The 16,760-nt window shown below is 40.9% G+C and overlaps 1 protein-coding gene across 2 annotated transcripts; it reads right to left on the bottom strand.

The window, feature by feature from the left end:
- Positions 1 to 127: 127 nt before the first annotated feature.
- Positions 128 to 5,995, bottom strand: LOC125537750 (reverse transcriptase-like protein). Of its 2 annotated transcripts, none has more exons than XM_087544084.1 (12): positions 5,767 to 5,995; positions 5,596 to 5,689; positions 5,420 to 5,483; positions 5,211 to 5,312; positions 5,032 to 5,096; positions 4,684 to 4,767; positions 4,163 to 4,290; positions 2,937 to 3,153; positions 1,954 to 2,009; positions 1,550 to 1,657; positions 792 to 975; positions 128 to 587 (listed from the first exon to the last, which is right to left on the bottom strand). In XM_087544084.1, exons 1-12 carry the CDS (start codon positions 5,847 to 5,849, stop codon positions 465 to 467), a joined length of 1,308 nt encoding a protein of 435 aa, XP_087400210.1. In that variant the 5' UTR covers positions 5,850 to 5,995; the 3' UTR covers positions 128 to 464. The 2 variants fall into 2 exon arrangements, with proteins under 2 accessions (XP_087400210.1, XP_048557025.1); XM_048701068.2 differs by having other exon boundaries at positions 4,163 to 4,242; positions 5,767 to 5,994.
- Positions 5,996 to 16,760: the final 10,765 nt, after the last annotated feature.

The raw sequence follows: 16,760 nt of genomic DNA, 5'->3' as shown, positions 1-16,760 counted from the left end.
AGATCTATTTCGAACTTGGAATTATTTTGCCTAGACGGAGATCATGTTTCATGTGTTTTCTCTCAGTTTGAATTGAATTCGCACAAGCCACACGTCGGTCAATTGAACTGGAGGACACAGTTTCAAGTCTGGCTAATTGCATTTTTCTTCTTTCCTTTTTTTTCACAGCGTCAGTCAATTGAACAGTACACTGGAGGACACAGTTTAACAGTCTGGTATAAAGAACCAATACAACCACAATTCCGCCTGATCTTTCGACGGTTCAAGCTTTGCGCACACCTTTTTTTTTACTACAATACAAGAAAGGACTAAATCTATGCTGTTATACCTAGCAGCAACAGCACTCGATTCCACATGCGTAGAAGGTCAAGTGGCACCAAATCTGTACGAAAAGTATAAGGGTAATCTGAAATGAGCTCCTGTCTGCCATCAACTTGATGAGAAGCCTAGCCCAGACCTCGATTCTAAGCAGAAACCCTGCTGGAGTGGAGCTCTGACTGCATCTCCCGAACAAGAATCTCCTCAACGGCGTCTACAAATCTTACCAGATGCCGACGAGTCTCAAGCTCCAAGCCATTGGCAAGTTCCTGGCAACCATAGGACCAAGACCGCGAATTAGGTTGCTACTCAACAGCTGGTACCCATGCTATTATGTTTGTTTTGGTAGCCATGGCCTTGGTCTAGAAGCTGGTACCCATGCTTATTGACTACAAAAAGGAAACTAGGCGTCTATGCAAAACAGATCATTATTTTCATACTTCTTCTGCTAATATTGGCTTAGCCATTTTTACCTTGGTCTTGCAGAGCAAATGTAAAGTTATATTCGTTGGCTGAGTCCCTGAATTGCGGATTGAGATTAACTTCAGACCATAGGACGACAGTGGCCAGTCTGCAGATATCTTGAAGAAGGCATCAATTGCACCAACCAAATGAGCTACGATTGTTTCATCTTTGTCAAAGTACTCAAAAGAATGCCTGCAAGAAAACAGAAGAGTTTGTCACATTATCGAAATGCTGAACACAAAGGGACAAAATTATGAGCATATATAATATTCATGCTGAGCCAATTAGTTTTTGTTGCCTATGTGCATCACATGAGCCTGGCTTCAATTGTCAGATAAAATGTAGATCACTACCTCTTTTGAGAAATATTTATCATTACTCAATTAAGGGGGTCATCAAATCCAAATAGTAAGGACATTCATGATTAAATTGTGCTTCTTGTTTAATGTGAAATTGCAATGTTTGTTGTTGTTTTTTTCCTCTAACAAGCGGCCAGCTGCATATCATTTTCTATTAGAAAGGAACGTGTCTCTCATAGTAAAATCTGTTTGATACAAAACCAAGTAAATGGCTCCAGTAATGTTGGCAGAACATACAGTGCTATAACATACAAAGAGTGCTATGAATCATTGCAGTGTAAGCTCTAAATTCAATGAAGAAGCTTAGAAATTATAGATTCCTTGCAATTATTCTTACAAAAGGGAATAACAGTAAAAAAAATTACAGAATTATTAGCGCAATACTAGCAGATGCAAAATAATGTCACCTGGAATTATTGGCATCATTCACCAACGATCGTCTTAGAGTGTTGATTACAATCTGTTGTTGACATTGCCGAATGAGCCATCCCAAAGATGGAGCGGAAATGACCTCTCTTCAAAAGCAGATAGCGTTTTTTTGCATAAGCAGTTAAGCACACAAAAATGATTGAAAGTAATACAGAGTACAGTTCGCACAACTGTGAGTCGTGAATTGTATGCTAAAATAACACAAAAGAAATGACAAAGACAAGTGAAGTTTCTTGGTGTTCTATATGTTGTTCAATAGTGGTGGCACTTCTGAACCTTAATGAAGATTCGGAGTTGTTTAAATGTTTAAACAAGCGACCCCTTTTTTGGAAGAACAATAAGCCAGCTCTGTAAGTCAGATAGCAAAGTATCTCTAACATACCTGGAGGACTTGAGCTTCTCAATCAGTATATCTACACAAACATCAGCAGGAAAGATCTGAAAAGACAAATATGATTGGTAAAACATGAAACAACATAGTTCTCCTGAATGGACTTTAAAAGGTTAAAAGTATGGCAATTGGCAATTTGTTATCAAGCACCATAACATTGCCAGCAAAGAACTGAATGAAGTACAAAAAGCAGGAATAAGAAGAAAAGTTTGACACGGCTTGAGGTGTTTAGCAGGAATTCAAATGCTGGAACCACTGAATGAGCATAAGCACAAAATTGTATTGTGAATGTTACTGAAAGAATATGAAATAACAGCATAATACAAAATGAGTATCTAAATCCACTCATAGGTTACATCTAATAAAAGATGGTGGATACTGGTGTGTCTCCTTCCTAATTCATATGCATACAAAATCGATTCTAAGACAACATCAGTTTTTGCCTTGATTGTCAGGTAACTATGCAAGCATAAGCACAAAAAAACTTTTGCAATGATCAGGGGTATGGAAGAGTAGTTCACTGCTTTACCATTATTATTATTTTCAGTAAGTTTAGGAATGTCTGATAAAAATACTTTAAGCCTACAAAAATGTTACAGCTTGCCCGAGCCTTTATGTACCGTTGAACACTTGTACATGAGAATATTTTATAATCATCTCAGTTGATTACTTTACATGAAATTGGGAGTGTCAAATAGGATTGATCACTGTATAGGAAAATCAAGGTGGAAAACAGCTAACATCGCACAGGTTACTGTAGCCACACCCAGCCATGCAGTTTTATGATCCTTGGTTATGTCATTATTCACTACTTGTACCGTGAGATTTTTAATCGTGAAATGCAACAATATCCTGAAATGCATCAGGTATTACACCAAGTATCTACCATAGGTAAAAATAAAAAATGATGATCAATTAGTTCACCAGAGGTAAAGAGTTTCTACAAAATGAGAAAAATATGGTTAAGAGAGCACCTGGACTTTATTCAGTTCCATGCTTCCTTCATCAACTTCTATCAGTAACTCATGATCTGAAACAGAAGAATCAACAACACAATCCAACTTTTGTCCAAGAATTACACATTCCGAGGTCAGTATAGGTGCCTTCAGGAGCACCCTGAGACAATTGTCTTTACACTCTAAGACCTTTGGTCCTGAAACCAGAGATTGAAGCTGCCACATTTCTTCATCCCTGGATAGAGAGAGGGAGATGTCATGAAGAAGTAGGAAGTTTTTAAGCAGAACAAGCTTAAAATCTAAACATGAGACAGCCCCAGTTAAAAGCTCAGAGTGGTACAATTTTAACAAGCTGGGATGATGAAGGAAGCCAACAGGTAAGGACAACGGAATCAGTAAAAAAGTCAACAAAGAAAAATTGATTCAATGGTAAGAAACATATGTAGGTTTCAAAAAATAAGGAACATATGCTTGTGATTATAACTTCTAAATGTGAAGATGGGAAAACAGAAAGCCAGTTACAAATTGATAACCGATTGAGAGTTCACAGATAATCTCAAGGACTGGACATGAAAAGAAGAGCACAACAATCAGGAGATTGGTCAAGAGTTCATGGCGGAACCGGTAAACATGTGTATAGCAGTGTGATCCTCAGAACGCGAGGAAGGCATGCATATCTAATCCAAATGCCACGTTCAACAAAGATAGAAAATTAATCATGTGTTGGAATGAGAAGGTTTTGCCAAAGATAGATGCTGAAACTGAGAAGGTTGAAAATAATATAAACAGAGACTACAAATGAAGAGAACAATGGTGGTGGTGGTGTGCTGTGCACATTACATGGGTTCATCTCAATGCATTAACAGATGATAGCTAACCAAGCATATTTACATTTTGTCCTTAATGAACACAAACAGGGAGTAAAAACTAATGGTGGCAGAATTGTTAGCAAATTCTAAAGCAGATAAAATGGTGAAATTCCTTGTTGAGCAAACTATTTTAAATGCAAAGTCAAGTTGAGAAACCTCATTCATATGATAAATTAAAGTATTCTTATCATCAAGAACAATCAGGGACATTTATTGAGTTCTGAATAACATGAATAACAATCAGGATTTATGTTGAGTTCTGAATAACCATATCATTGCCATCATGGCAAACAAGTAGCATTGCCATTGTTGATGTTAAGATGCTTTAAACAGATTTACAATCAGTAGAGAGATTAAGGCGCATTAGCTTGATACCTTTGCATTGAAATACTTTGTATTTGTAGCAGCTTCAAGTCCATCTCACTTTTTCCTATTTGATGATCTAGTTTCAGTTCCTGGAAATTTGTTAAAGGTGTGTGTTCAACAACACAGAGCATTGTAAGCTGAAGAAAAAGGAAAAAATATACTCAGATGAAAATCCGTTTGCATGTGTATTAGCTCCATATGTGTCTGTGATTATCGTTGTTACTACTTTCTGTGTGAGGTTTTGTTTGTGGAAGATGCTCTATAACATAAATAGGCAGAATAGGTTGACTGTATTACAATGTAACTGTCCAAGAGGACACCACCAACACACCCATGAAGTAACTATCTAGCTTTCACAAAATAATTTCAACAAGGAATATAAGTTACATTTACGAATTTGCATTACTATTATCCTAAACTTTCCATTGATTTGTCTCCACTTAGACCATTGAAATTGTTAAGCAATAAGCAATTCAGCATAGATAGCACAATATTTGGAATATGCCAATTATATACAACATCTAACACACCTCATATTTGCAGTCCTTCTCAATATCTATTTGGTTGAAGCCTGAATCAGTTGAGATAGGACTTGCTTCCGAATGTTTCAAACCCTACATCAAAGGAGGGTGAAATATTGTAAATATGTTAAGAAAAGAAAGTTGAAGGGAATGTAAAAGATTACTTAATGTAGATGACATGTCAAATATTACATAAACATGATGGCGGACATTTAAGATTGTCACGACTCGCAAGAAAAGAAAAACACTACTGATTTTGAATCGACAAATTTAACTTCCTTGGAATATTTGTTTTGCAAACAGTCTTATTTTGACGAGGAATTGGATGCAGTAAAGGATCCAGAATTTGAGAACAACCTCTGAACCAAGTGTATTCAGTGAAGACTCCAGTGATTCAATCTCAGCATCCAGCGGAATCGTGTCTAAACAACAAAAGTCGTTTTTGTTATTTGAAAGAACACGGTGCTATGACTTGGCTAGCAAAGTGTTGGCAACTAGCATGGGCTTATAAACAAGAAAAACCCAAGATAAATAACCTTTGAACACTGTCTCTCCAATGACACTAATCTCGGCAGATAACTTGCAGTTCTCCTCCTCTGTCAAGCTCACCTCCTTTCTCAACCACTCAATGTACAAGTCTACATACAACAATCGCACCGTCACATTGAAACCAAAAGAGCCATTGTGCACCACACTCTATGAACCGTCAAGATAGCAGTAAAATCAAATGGAATCGGACGCATACCCAAACAGCGACTCTCTAGCTCAGCAGCGCTGGAGTCCCACGCATCCTCCGCCTGCATATCCGCCTGGAAACAACACAGCAGAAACGAAGATGTTAACCTGTCTCGTGGGCTGAAGTAAGAAACCTAGCAGGGCACGGGAACCCCTGGCTGTTGACACGAAGCCGCCGACACCCACCTCGCACCCGGAGCGCAGCCCATCCTCCGCCGCCGCAGCATCCACCGGCTCCTCCTCGTCCCCTCCCCACAGCGTGGAGAGCTGCTTGAACCGGCTGAACGAACGAAGGGAGTTGGGAGGTGAATCGATGGAGCGGAGGAGAGGGCGGAGGGGACAGCAAGTAGGTAGTACCTTCGGATGGCGGCCGCGTCGAGGGGCGCCTCGGGGTCCTCCACCGGGGCCAGCGCTAGGGTTTCCGCCATGGCCGCAGCCATCTCCGCCTCTCTGTCCCGCCTAGAAATTTGCTTTCGAAATGGGGGAAGAGATCAAAAGGAGACGAGAGCCGCGACGGGCGGCATCCCGCCCCTCCCTACTCCAGCAAACTACAGTTCAGCCCCGACCCTGTCAGATCCTCTACACCCACAATTGTCGCTCCAGCGAGAACACCTCCGGCCATCCAACGGTCGTCATCCACTTCTCTGGATGGTCAGGATTGACGGGGATATTTGAATTACACTTCATTTCATCATTGTTTGTCGTTGTTCATTGCACTGTTTTTTTTTTGCGAGTGAAATTTGTATTACTCAACCACCAAGAAGATACAATCAGCCGCTGCTAGTTCTACCGCAACAGAGGGACCAGATCCTAGCCAAGTCATTGTTCTTCCCTCTATGCGTGCAAAATTTGCCAAGCTATCACTAACCTTACTAACATGACGGCTAACATGAGTAATACAACATTCACAAAGTGACATGAGATATCTAATCTCCTTAACTAAGGAAGCATAAATCGACCTATCTTGTTCTCGTCCTTTGATCATCTTGACTGCCACAAGTGAGTCCATCTCAATGATGACCCGAAGTTCGCTTCTCTGGATCGCTAGGGATAAGCCTTCCATGCACGCGCCCAGCTCTGCCTCGAGAGCTTCTCGGCACGAGAAGAAGGTCCTGCAAGCAGAAAATATAATGACTCCCTGAGAGTCACTGTTGTTGTGGGCTTAGTTGATCCTTCCCTAGAAAGGACGGCATGGCCCAACGGGTAGCTTCAATCGGCTGCCCTGCGTGCCAACTAGGCTTGGGTGTCAGACCAAGACTCGAACGACCTTCTGAGGGCATGACCAACGGGCTGCCTCAAACCTAATGTCCCATGGTCTATGTCGGTTCAGATGCCACACTGGAGCTAAAGTAGGTGTCTCATAGGGCAAACGGGTTCTTACAGAGGAGCCAACCGCTCCATGAAAAAAGTAAGGGAAAAGGAGGAAAGAGAGAAAAGGGAAAGAGAAAGAGATACGTCGTGGGAGAAAGACGGAGATGGGGCTCACTGAGATGGGGTCTACATAGTGATGCCTTCTTTGGGTGAAATCAAATAAAAATGACAGCCCTAGAATTTTAGATCCGATGTGGAGCATGGGGCATCACCATTGTAGTGCTTCCGTTGCTCGTGCCCTCAGGAGCTGGCTACTTCATGAGAAAAAGAAGAAGAAAGAAAGAGAAGGGGAAAAGGTAGAGGAAAGGAGGAAGTAGATGACCACAACAATGGGAAGGAAAGAGAAGAAGGAACCACGATGGAGCATTGCTTTACGTTTTGTTCGTGGATGAAAATAAGTCAATACAATTAATCTCATCTTTGATTGTCTAGGTGGAGGGCTGGGGGCAGCACCCTCCATAGCTCATGCCCTGATGAATTCTCGTGCTTGGCTTGGGCATGGGACGCTACTGCTTTTGTGCCTGGCCATGCAGCTTTTGCTCATTTTCACGACCATGCAAGATACCTATGTTACGGACGTCATATCAGGCTATTGTTTGTCTTTTTCTTCTCCTAGGGCGATCTAAAAGTGCTCTGTTTCGGCTTCCTGGACAAGGCTAATGGTGGTCTCGGGTCTTAGCCCGCGTTAATGATACTCCCAACTTACCGAGTCGGGCTAGCGTTAGATTTTCAAGGACACAAACCAAACATGGCACATGCAAATCTCATGGAGGTGCCAGGCCAGACAAGTTTGCCCCAGGAAGTAACCAAATGGCCTGTGTAACCTAGTGAGTTGAGTATAAAAGGGACTATATTATATCTCTAGGGTTGTAGAAAGGATAGAGAGGGAGATTGGTGGAATTGTTGGATGTATTATTAAGCCTCGAGGGTGAGTATATATTGAGTACAAAACTTGGAGGGCAAGACGCCTCCTAGCGATAAGATAGAAATAATTCTATCTAATCCCGGGCAATCTCTACTACCAAATATGTCTCTAACAAGGGTTATCGATCATTCACAATTATCATATCACTTATAAATACATATTGAGGTATTTATCAGTATGGGCAAACCCTGAACCCTATGCCAGATATATTCTTGAATTGTTATTGGTTTTAGTTCTCGAGTCAGTCTATCAAATGTGATCTGACAATTAGTACCAGAGCGGTCTGTTCCTAGAGTGGTTGGGCGACGAGGTGGTTTGGATCTCCTCCGAAATCCCGCCCTCCTTCCTCTTCGCATGACGGTGGTGTTAATCTGCCGACCAACAAAGCTACCACCTCCCAGAGATTGTGATCATAGAATTGCTCTAGTGCCTGGCTTGGTTTCTCCTTACGCTAGACTACATAAGGTTCTGCACAAGCAAAATGATGAGATGGAGTAACAACTACATGATTTGCTTTCTCATGATATCAATAGACCAAGCCACATTCCATATGCATGTCCTACTTTTTTGCTGAAGAAGGAAGATTCCAACTAGAGACTTTGTGTTGATTGCAAGAAGTTAAGTGCTCAAACAGATAAGATTGTTTTTTCTATTCCTATAATAGAGGATTTCATAGATGTGTTACATGGAGCCAAAGTTTTCTCTAAACTAGATTTGAGGTATGGCTATCATCATGTGAGAATGTTTCCACCAGTCTACCTCATATTTGGAAAAGAATTGTTGTTAGGACGTATTTTTGGCACTTTGTATACATGGTCATGCATTTTGGACAACCTCGAGAAAATTCATGATGGTTTTCCTTGATGATGTGTTAATTTACGGTAAAGACACAACCTCTCATATCAAACACTTGCAATTAGTCCCAAATCCTTTTCAGACAACATTTATCTGCTAAAAACCGAGTAAATGTGTTTTTGTTGTTGAAAAAGTGGAGTATCTGGATCATGTTATAACCAAAGATGGATTCACTATCAACCCTAGCAAAATTGATTCTGTTGCTAATGGGAAAAGTCCAACTTCTTATACTCGGCTTAGAAATTTCTTGGTGTTGATACGTTATGTTACTACATAAGTTTTATCCAAATATATGGTGTCATTTTGTAGGCCTTTGCATGATATCCTCAAACTTGGCAATTTTTCATCGGTCAACTCAACATGAGCAAGCTTTCGAGAAACTGGAAATTTATGATTATTGCACATGTACTAGATTTACCTAACTTCAAATAGCCATTTGTCCTCTAGGGCATCTCCAAGGAGGACCCGTAAATCTCCAGCAATCGTTTGTATCAGGCTGTCCAGACAGCGGAAGCCATCCAACGCCGACCTGTATTGATTCACGGAGCGATCCGGACGCGATTTCTCCTGCAAACCGGAGACAAACGTGGAAAGGTTTGCTGGAGTCCGAACCGATCCCAAGGCCGTTTTATGACCATCCTGGCCCACCAAATACCCCTCCCCATCGCACGTGTGTTCCCGCCCGGTGCCAGCTGGCCGCATTTGTTGAAAATATGCCCTAGAGGCAATAATAAAGTGGTTATTATTATATTTCCTTATTCATTATAAAGGTTTATTATTCATGCTAGAATTGTATTGACCGGAAACTTAAATACATGTGTGGATAGATAAACAAATATCGTGTCCCTAGTGAGCCTCTACTAGACTAGCTCGTTGATCAAAAGATGGTTAAGGTCTCCTAACCATAGACATGTGTTGTCACTTGATAACGGGATCACATCATTAGGAGAATGATGTGATGGACAAGACCCATCCGTTAGCATAGTATATGATCGTTCATTTTATTGCTACTGCTTTCTTAATGTCAAATACATACTCCTTCGACCATGAGATCATGCAACTCTAGGATACCGGAGGAATACCTTGTGTGCTATCAAACGTCACAACATAACTGGGTGATCATAAAGATTCTCTATAGGTATCTCCGAAGGTGTCTGTTGAGTTGGCATGGATCAAGATTGGGATTTGTCCCTCCGTGTACCAGAGAGGTATCTCTGGGCCCTCTCGGTAATATAGCATCGCAAGAAGCTTGCAAGAAAAGTGGCTAAGGAGCTAGTACGAGATGATGTATTACAAAACGAGTAAAGATATTGGGAAACATAGCATGCAATTTCAGAAAAAAAAATCCTACGCTCACGTAAAATCTATCTAGGAGATGCATAAGAACGAGAGAGGGAGAGTGTGTCCACGTACCCTCGTAGACCGAAAGTAGAAGAATTTGATAAAGCGGTTGATGTAGTCGAACTTCTTCTTGTTCCGACTGATCAAGCACCGAATGTATGGCGCCTCCGAGTTCTGCACACGTTCAGCTCGATGACGTCCCTCGAACTCTTGATGCAGCAAAGTGTCGAGGGAGAGTGATACGTCCATTTTGCATCATGTTTTCTTACTGTTATTTATAATGTTTTTATCCATAATAACGCCTTTTGGAGTAATTCTAATGCCTTTTCTCTCATAATTTGCAAGGAACACACCAAGAGGGAGAATTCCGGCAGCTGGAAATCTGGACCTGGAAAAGTTACGTCAGGACACCTATTCTGCACAACTCCAAATGAGGTGAAACTTTACGAAGATTTTTTATGAATTATTTGAGAAATACCGTAGCCAATAAACACCAGAGGGGCCCCACCAGGTGGGCACAACCTACCCGGGCGCGCCAAGGAGCCCAGGCGTGCCCTCCTCGGCCCACCTCTGGTGCCCATATTTTGGTATATAAGTCATTTTGACCTAGAAAAAAATAAGAGGAGGACTTTCGGGATGAAGCGTCGCCGCCTCGAGGCGGAACTTGGGCAGGAGCACTTTTGCCCTCCGGCGGAGCGATTCCGCCGGGGGAACTTTCCTCCCGGAGGGGGAAATCATCGTCATCATCATCACCAACAACTCTCCCATCTTGGGGAGGTCAATATCCATCAACATCTTCACCAACACCATCTCCTCTCAAACCCTAGTTCATCTCTTGTGTTCAATCTTATTACTGGAACTACAGATTGGTACTTGTGGGTGACTAGTAGTGTTGATTACATCTTGTAGTTGATTACTATATAGTTTATTTGGTGGAAGATTATATGTTCACATCCATTATGCTATTTAATACTCCTCTGATCATGAGCATGTTTATCATTTGTGAGTAGTTACCTTTGTTCTTGAGGTCATGGGAGAAATCATGTTGCAAGTAATCATGTGAATTTGATATGTGTTTGATATTTTGATAGTACGTATGTTGTGATTCCCTTTGTGGTGTCATGTGTACGTCGACTACATGACACTTCACCATATTTGGGCCTAAGGGAATGCATTGTGGAGTAGCAATTAGATGATGGGTTGCAAGAGTGACAGAAGCTTAAACCCCAGTTTATGCGCTATTCCGTAAGAGCCCGATTGGATCCAAAAGTTTAATGCTATGATTAGAATTTATTCTTAATACTTTTCTCGTAGTTGCGGATGCTTGCGGGAGGATTAATCATAAGTAGGAGGTTTGTTCAAGTAAGAACAACACCTAAGCACTAGTCCACCCACATATCAAATTATCAAAGTAGCGAACACAAATCGAACCAACATGATGAAAGTGACTAGATGAAATTCCCGTGTACCCTCAAGAACGCTTTGCTTATCATAAGAGACCATTTTGGCCTGTCCTTTGCCTCAAAAGGACTGGGCTACCTTGCTGCACTTTTGTTACTACTACCGTTACTTGCTCGTTACAAATTATCTTGCTATCAAACTACTCTGCTACTTACAATTCAGCACTTGCAGACACTACCTTACTGAAAACTACTTGTCGTTTCCTTCTGCTCCTCGTTGGGTTCGACACTCTTACTTATCGAAAAGAGCTAGAACTGATCCCCTATACTTGTGGGTCATCAAGGCTATTTTCTGGCGCCGTTGCCGGGGAGTGAAGCGCCTTTGGTAAGGAAACATTTATATAGTGTGCTGAAATTTATTGTCACTTGTTACTATGAGAAAAAAATCCTTTGAGGGGTTTGTTCGGGGTATCTTCACCTCGTCCGGAACCACAATTAGCAACCCCTCAACCCACTGCACCTACTGAAAATATTGAATATGAAATTCTTTTGTGTATGATAGAACAACTGCTAGCTAATCCTTATGTAGAAGATGGAACCGAACATCCTGATATGCACTTGATATATGTAGAACAAATTTGTGGATTGTTTAAGCTTGCAGGTTTACCCAGAGACAAAGTTATGAAGAAGGTTTTCCCTTTATCTTTGAAGGGAAAAGCATTGGCATGGTATAGGCTATGCGATGATATTGGATCATGGAATTGGAATCATTTGAAATTGGAGATCCACCAAAAAATTTATCCTATGCATCTAGTTCATCGTGATCGGAATTATATATATAATTTTTGGCCTCGTGAAGGAGAAAGTATCGCTCTATCTTGGGGGAGGCTTAAGTCAATGTTATATTCATGCTCCAATCATGAGCTCTCAAGAGAAATTATTATCTAGAATTTTTATGCTCGGCTTTCTCGTAATGATCAAACCATGCTTGATACTTCTTGTGCTGGTTCATTTATGTAGAAGACTATTGAGTTCCGGTGGGATCTTTTGGAAAGAATTAAACGCAACTCTGAAGATTGGGAACTCGACAAAGGTAAAGAGTCAGGTATCAAACTTAAGTATGATTGTGTTAAATCTTTTATGGATACCGATGCTTTTCAAAAGTTTAGCACTAAATATGGACTTGACTCTGAGATAGTAGCCTCCTTTTGTGAATCATTTGCTACTCATGTTGAACTCCCTAAGGAGAAGTGGTTTAAATATCACCCACCTATTAAAGAAGAAATTAAAGAACCAGTACCAGTTAAAGAAGAGACCATACTTTATGTTGTGATGCTAGTGATTATGTTGTTGGTGTTGTTCTAGGACAAAGAGTTGATAAGAAACTTAATGTTATTCATTATGCTATTAAAACTCTAGACAATGCTCAAAGAAATTATGCAACTACTGAAAAAGAGTTCTTAGCAGTGGTGTTTGCTTGTGATATATTTAGACCTTATATTGTTGATTCCAAAGTAATTGTTCACACAAACCATGTTGCTATTAAATATCTTATGGAAAAGAAAGACGCGAAACCTAGACTTATTTGATGGGTTCTCTTGTTACAAGAATTTGATTTACATATCATTGATAGAGAAAGGAGTTGAGAACCCAGTTGTTGATAATGAAAATGTGCTTGATGACCCACTACTTATTGATGATAGTTTTCCTGATGAGCAGTTAGCTGCAATAAATGTTTCTCATCGTACTCCTTGGTATGCTGATTATGCTAATTACATTGTTGCTAAATATTTACCACCTAGCTTTACATACCAGTAAAAGAAAAAATTCTTCTATGATTTAAGACATTACTTTAGGGATGACCCACATCTTTATAAAGAAGGAGTAGATGGTATTATTAGACGCTGTGTACCTGAGCATGAACAGGGACAAATCCTACGGAAATGTCACTCCGAGGCTTATGGAGGGCATCATGCTGGAGATAGAACTGCTCACAAGGTATTGCAATCTGGATTTTATTGGCCTACTCTATTCAAGGATGCCCGTAAGTTTGTCTCTTCTTGTGATGAATGTCAAAGAATAGGTAATATCAGTAAGCGTCAAGAAATGCCTATGAATTATTCACTTGCTGTTGAACCATTTGATGTTTGGAGATTTGATTACATGGGGCCTTTTCCTTCCTCTAATGGGTATACACATATTTTGGTTCTTGTTGATTATGTTACTAAATGGGTAGAAGCCATCCCAACCAGTAGTGCTGATCAAAACACCTCTATTAAAATGCTTAAGGAAGTTATTTTCCCAAGGTTTGGAGTCCCTAGATATTTAATGACTGATGGTGGTTCACACTTTATTCATGGTGCTTTCCGTAAAATGCTTGCTAAGTATGATGTTAACCATAGAATTGCATCACCCTATCATCCTCAGTCTAGTGGTCAAGTTGAACTTAGAAATAGAGAAATAAAATTAATTTTGCAAAAGACTGTTAATAGGTCTAGGAAGAATTGGTCTAAGAAATTAGATGATGCACTTTGGCCTTATAGAACAGCATATAAAAATCCTATGGGTATGTCTCCCTATAAAATGGTTTATGGAAAAGCTTGTCATTTGCCTCTTGAGTTAGAACATAAAGCATATTGGGCAGTTAAAGAAATCAACTATAATTTCAAACTTGCTGGTGAAAAGAGGTTATTTGATATAAGCTCCTTAGATGAATGGAGAACCCAAGCTTATGAAAATGCAAAGTTATTCAAAGAAAAGGTTAAAAGATGGCATGACAAAAGAATTCAAAAGTGTGAGTTTAAAGTTGGAGAATACATTCTTTTGTACAACTCTCGTTTTAGATTTTTTGCAGGAAAGATCCTCTCGAAATGGGAAGGCCCATACATCATTGAGGAGGTTTACCGGTCTGGAGCCATCAAAATAAATAACTCTGAAGGTACTAACCCGAAGGTTGTCAATGGGCAACGAATAAAGCATTATATCTCAGGTACGCCTATCAATGTTGAAAGTAATATTATCTAAACCATGACACCGGAAGAACACATAAAAGAGTCCTTCCGGAACACTCTAGAATCGTGAAAATAAAGAGGTACGTGATACGGTAAGTAAACGGACTCCGAAAAATCCGCAAAAATATTTTTTATCAGTTTTGGAATATTTTAAAATTTTGGAAATAAAGAAACTTCCGGGAAGCGTCCCCTGGTGGGCACAAGACACCAGGGTGCGCCGGGCTTGCCTGGCGCGCCCAGGTGGGTTGTGCCCACCTGGGACACCTTCTGTACTCTGTTTTCCTACCATATACTTGTCCTCCAAGATAAAAAAATCTATATATATTCCTGAACCTGTTGATCACCGTATCACGGAGAAATCCTCTGTTCTCTTTCCTTGCTGTTTCTGGTCAGATTTATCAAGCCAGGCATCATGTCTTCTTGCTCCTCTAACAACATGGAAGAAGATGCTTGGCTGCTGAAGATCGAGACGAAGCAGGAGGAGCCTACGTACGCCCTCAAGGGAGACAAGGGCAAGAAAGCTACCTTGGATCCGCCCCCGGTGGCAGCACGAGAGCTGCTGGCCGAGGAGGAGGAAGAGGATATCCTTAAACCCCACCTTCCGCATCTTACTCCCACTGAGATTGAGGCTTTTCGCGTCATTGAAATAGTTCACATACAGAATAAATATCTTACTCGCGAAAATATTCTGCATCAAGAGCATATCATCCATCTCTGGAGCGTCATCCGACGGCTGGAGAACCTCTTGATCCTCTAGGATAGGATCGCTTCATCACCACCATCATCTTCTTGATGTCTACTACACAACCTTCTTCTTGTAGACGTTGTTGGGCCTCCAAGTGCAGAGGTTTGTAGGATAGTAGCAAATTTCCCTCAAGTGAATGACCTAAGGTTTATCAATCCGTGGGAGGCGCAGGATGAAGATGGTCTCTCTCAAACAACCCTGCAACCAAATATCAAAGAGTCTCTTGTGTCCCCAACACACCCAATACAATGGTAAATTGTATAGGTGCACTAGTTCGACGAAGAGATGGTGATACAAGTGCAATATGGATGGTAGATATAGGTTTTTGTAATATGAAAATATAAAAACAGCAAGGTAACTAATGATAAAAGTGAGCACAAACGGTATTGCAATGCTTCGAAACAAGGCCTAGGGTTCATACTTTTAGTAGTGCAAGTTCTCTCAACAAGGATAACATAATTAGATCATATAACTATCCCTCAACATGCAACAAAGAGTCACTCCAAAGTCACTAATAGCGGAGAACAAACGAAGAGATTACTGTAGGGTACGAAACCACCTCAAAGTTATTCTTTCCGACCAATCCATTGGGCTATTCCTATAAGTGTCACAAACAACCCTAGAGTTCATAGTAAAATAACACCTTAAGACACAAATCAACCAAAACCCTAATGTCACCTAGATACTCCAATGTCACCTCAAGTATCCGCGGGTATGATTATACGATATGCATCACACAATCTTAGATTCATCTATTCAACCAACACAAAGAACTTCAAAGAGTGCCCCAAAGTTTCTATCGGAGAATCAAGACAAAAACGTGTGCCAACCCCTATGCATAGATTCCCAAGGTCACGGAACCCGCAAGTTGATCACCAAAACATACATCAAGTGAATCAATAGAATACCCCATTGTCACCACGGGTATCCCACGCAAGACATACATCAAGTGTTCTCAAATCCTTAAAGACTCAATCCGATAAGATAACTTCAAAGGGAAAACTCAATCCATTACAAGGGATAGAGGGGGAGAAACATCATAAGATCCAACTATAATAGCAAAGCTCGCGATACATCAAGATCATGCCAAATCAAGAACACGAGAGAGAGATCAAACACATAGCTACTGGTACATACCCTCGGCCCCGAGGGTGAACTACTCCCTCCTCGTCATGGAGAGCGTCGGGATGATGAAGATGGCCACCAGTGATGATTCCCCCTCCGACAGGGTGCCGGAACAGGGCCCCAATTGGTTTTTGGTGGCTACAGAGGCTTGCGGCGGCGGAACTCCCAGTCTAGGTTTCTTTTCGGGGGTTTCTGTATTTATAGGAATTTTTGGCATCGGTCTCACGTCAGGGGGGGGGTCTCTGAGTCATCCACGAGGCAGGGGGCGCGCCCTCCACCCTCGTGGATGGCTCGGGACTCTTATGTCCCAACTATTTTACTCCGGGGTTTCTTTTGGTCCATAAAAAATCATCAAAAAATGGCACGTCAATTGGACTCCGTTTGGTATTCCTTTTCTGTAAAACTCAAAAACAAGGAAAAAACAGAAACTGGCACTAGGCTCTAGGTTAATATGTTAGTCCCAAAAATCATGTAAAATAGCATATAAATGCATATAAAACATCCAAGATGGATAATATAATAGCATGGAACAATCAAAAATTATAGATACGTTGGAGACGTATCACTTCTTCACCACC

This window comes from Triticum urartu, chromosome 2A, assembly GCF_056163025.1.
Source record: "Triticum urartu cultivar PI428250 chromosome 2A, HENAU_Tu73, whole genome shotgun sequence".
Lineage (NCBI taxonomy): Eukaryota > Viridiplantae > Streptophyta > Magnoliopsida > Poales > Poaceae > Triticum > Triticum urartu.
The sequence above is the reverse complement of the archived record's forward strand: the minus strand, read 5'-3'. Positions and strand labels throughout refer to the sequence as shown.

Excerpts from the sequence above, each read along its gene's own strand:
- LOC125537750 (XM_087544084.1), bottom strand. The coding sequence starts at position 5,849 with ATGGCTGCGGCCATGGCGGAAACCCTAGCGCTGGCCCCGGTGGAGGAC. Across the intron at positions 2,010-2,936 it reads TGGAACTGAATAAAGTCCAG|ATCTTTCCTGCTGATGTTTG; the intron begins GTGCTCTCTTAA and ends TTGTCTTTTCAG. Across the intron at positions 1,658-1,953 it reads GAGAAGCTCAAGTCCTCCAG|AGAGGTCATTTCCGCTCCAT; the intron begins GTATGTTAGAGA and ends CTGCTTTTGAAG.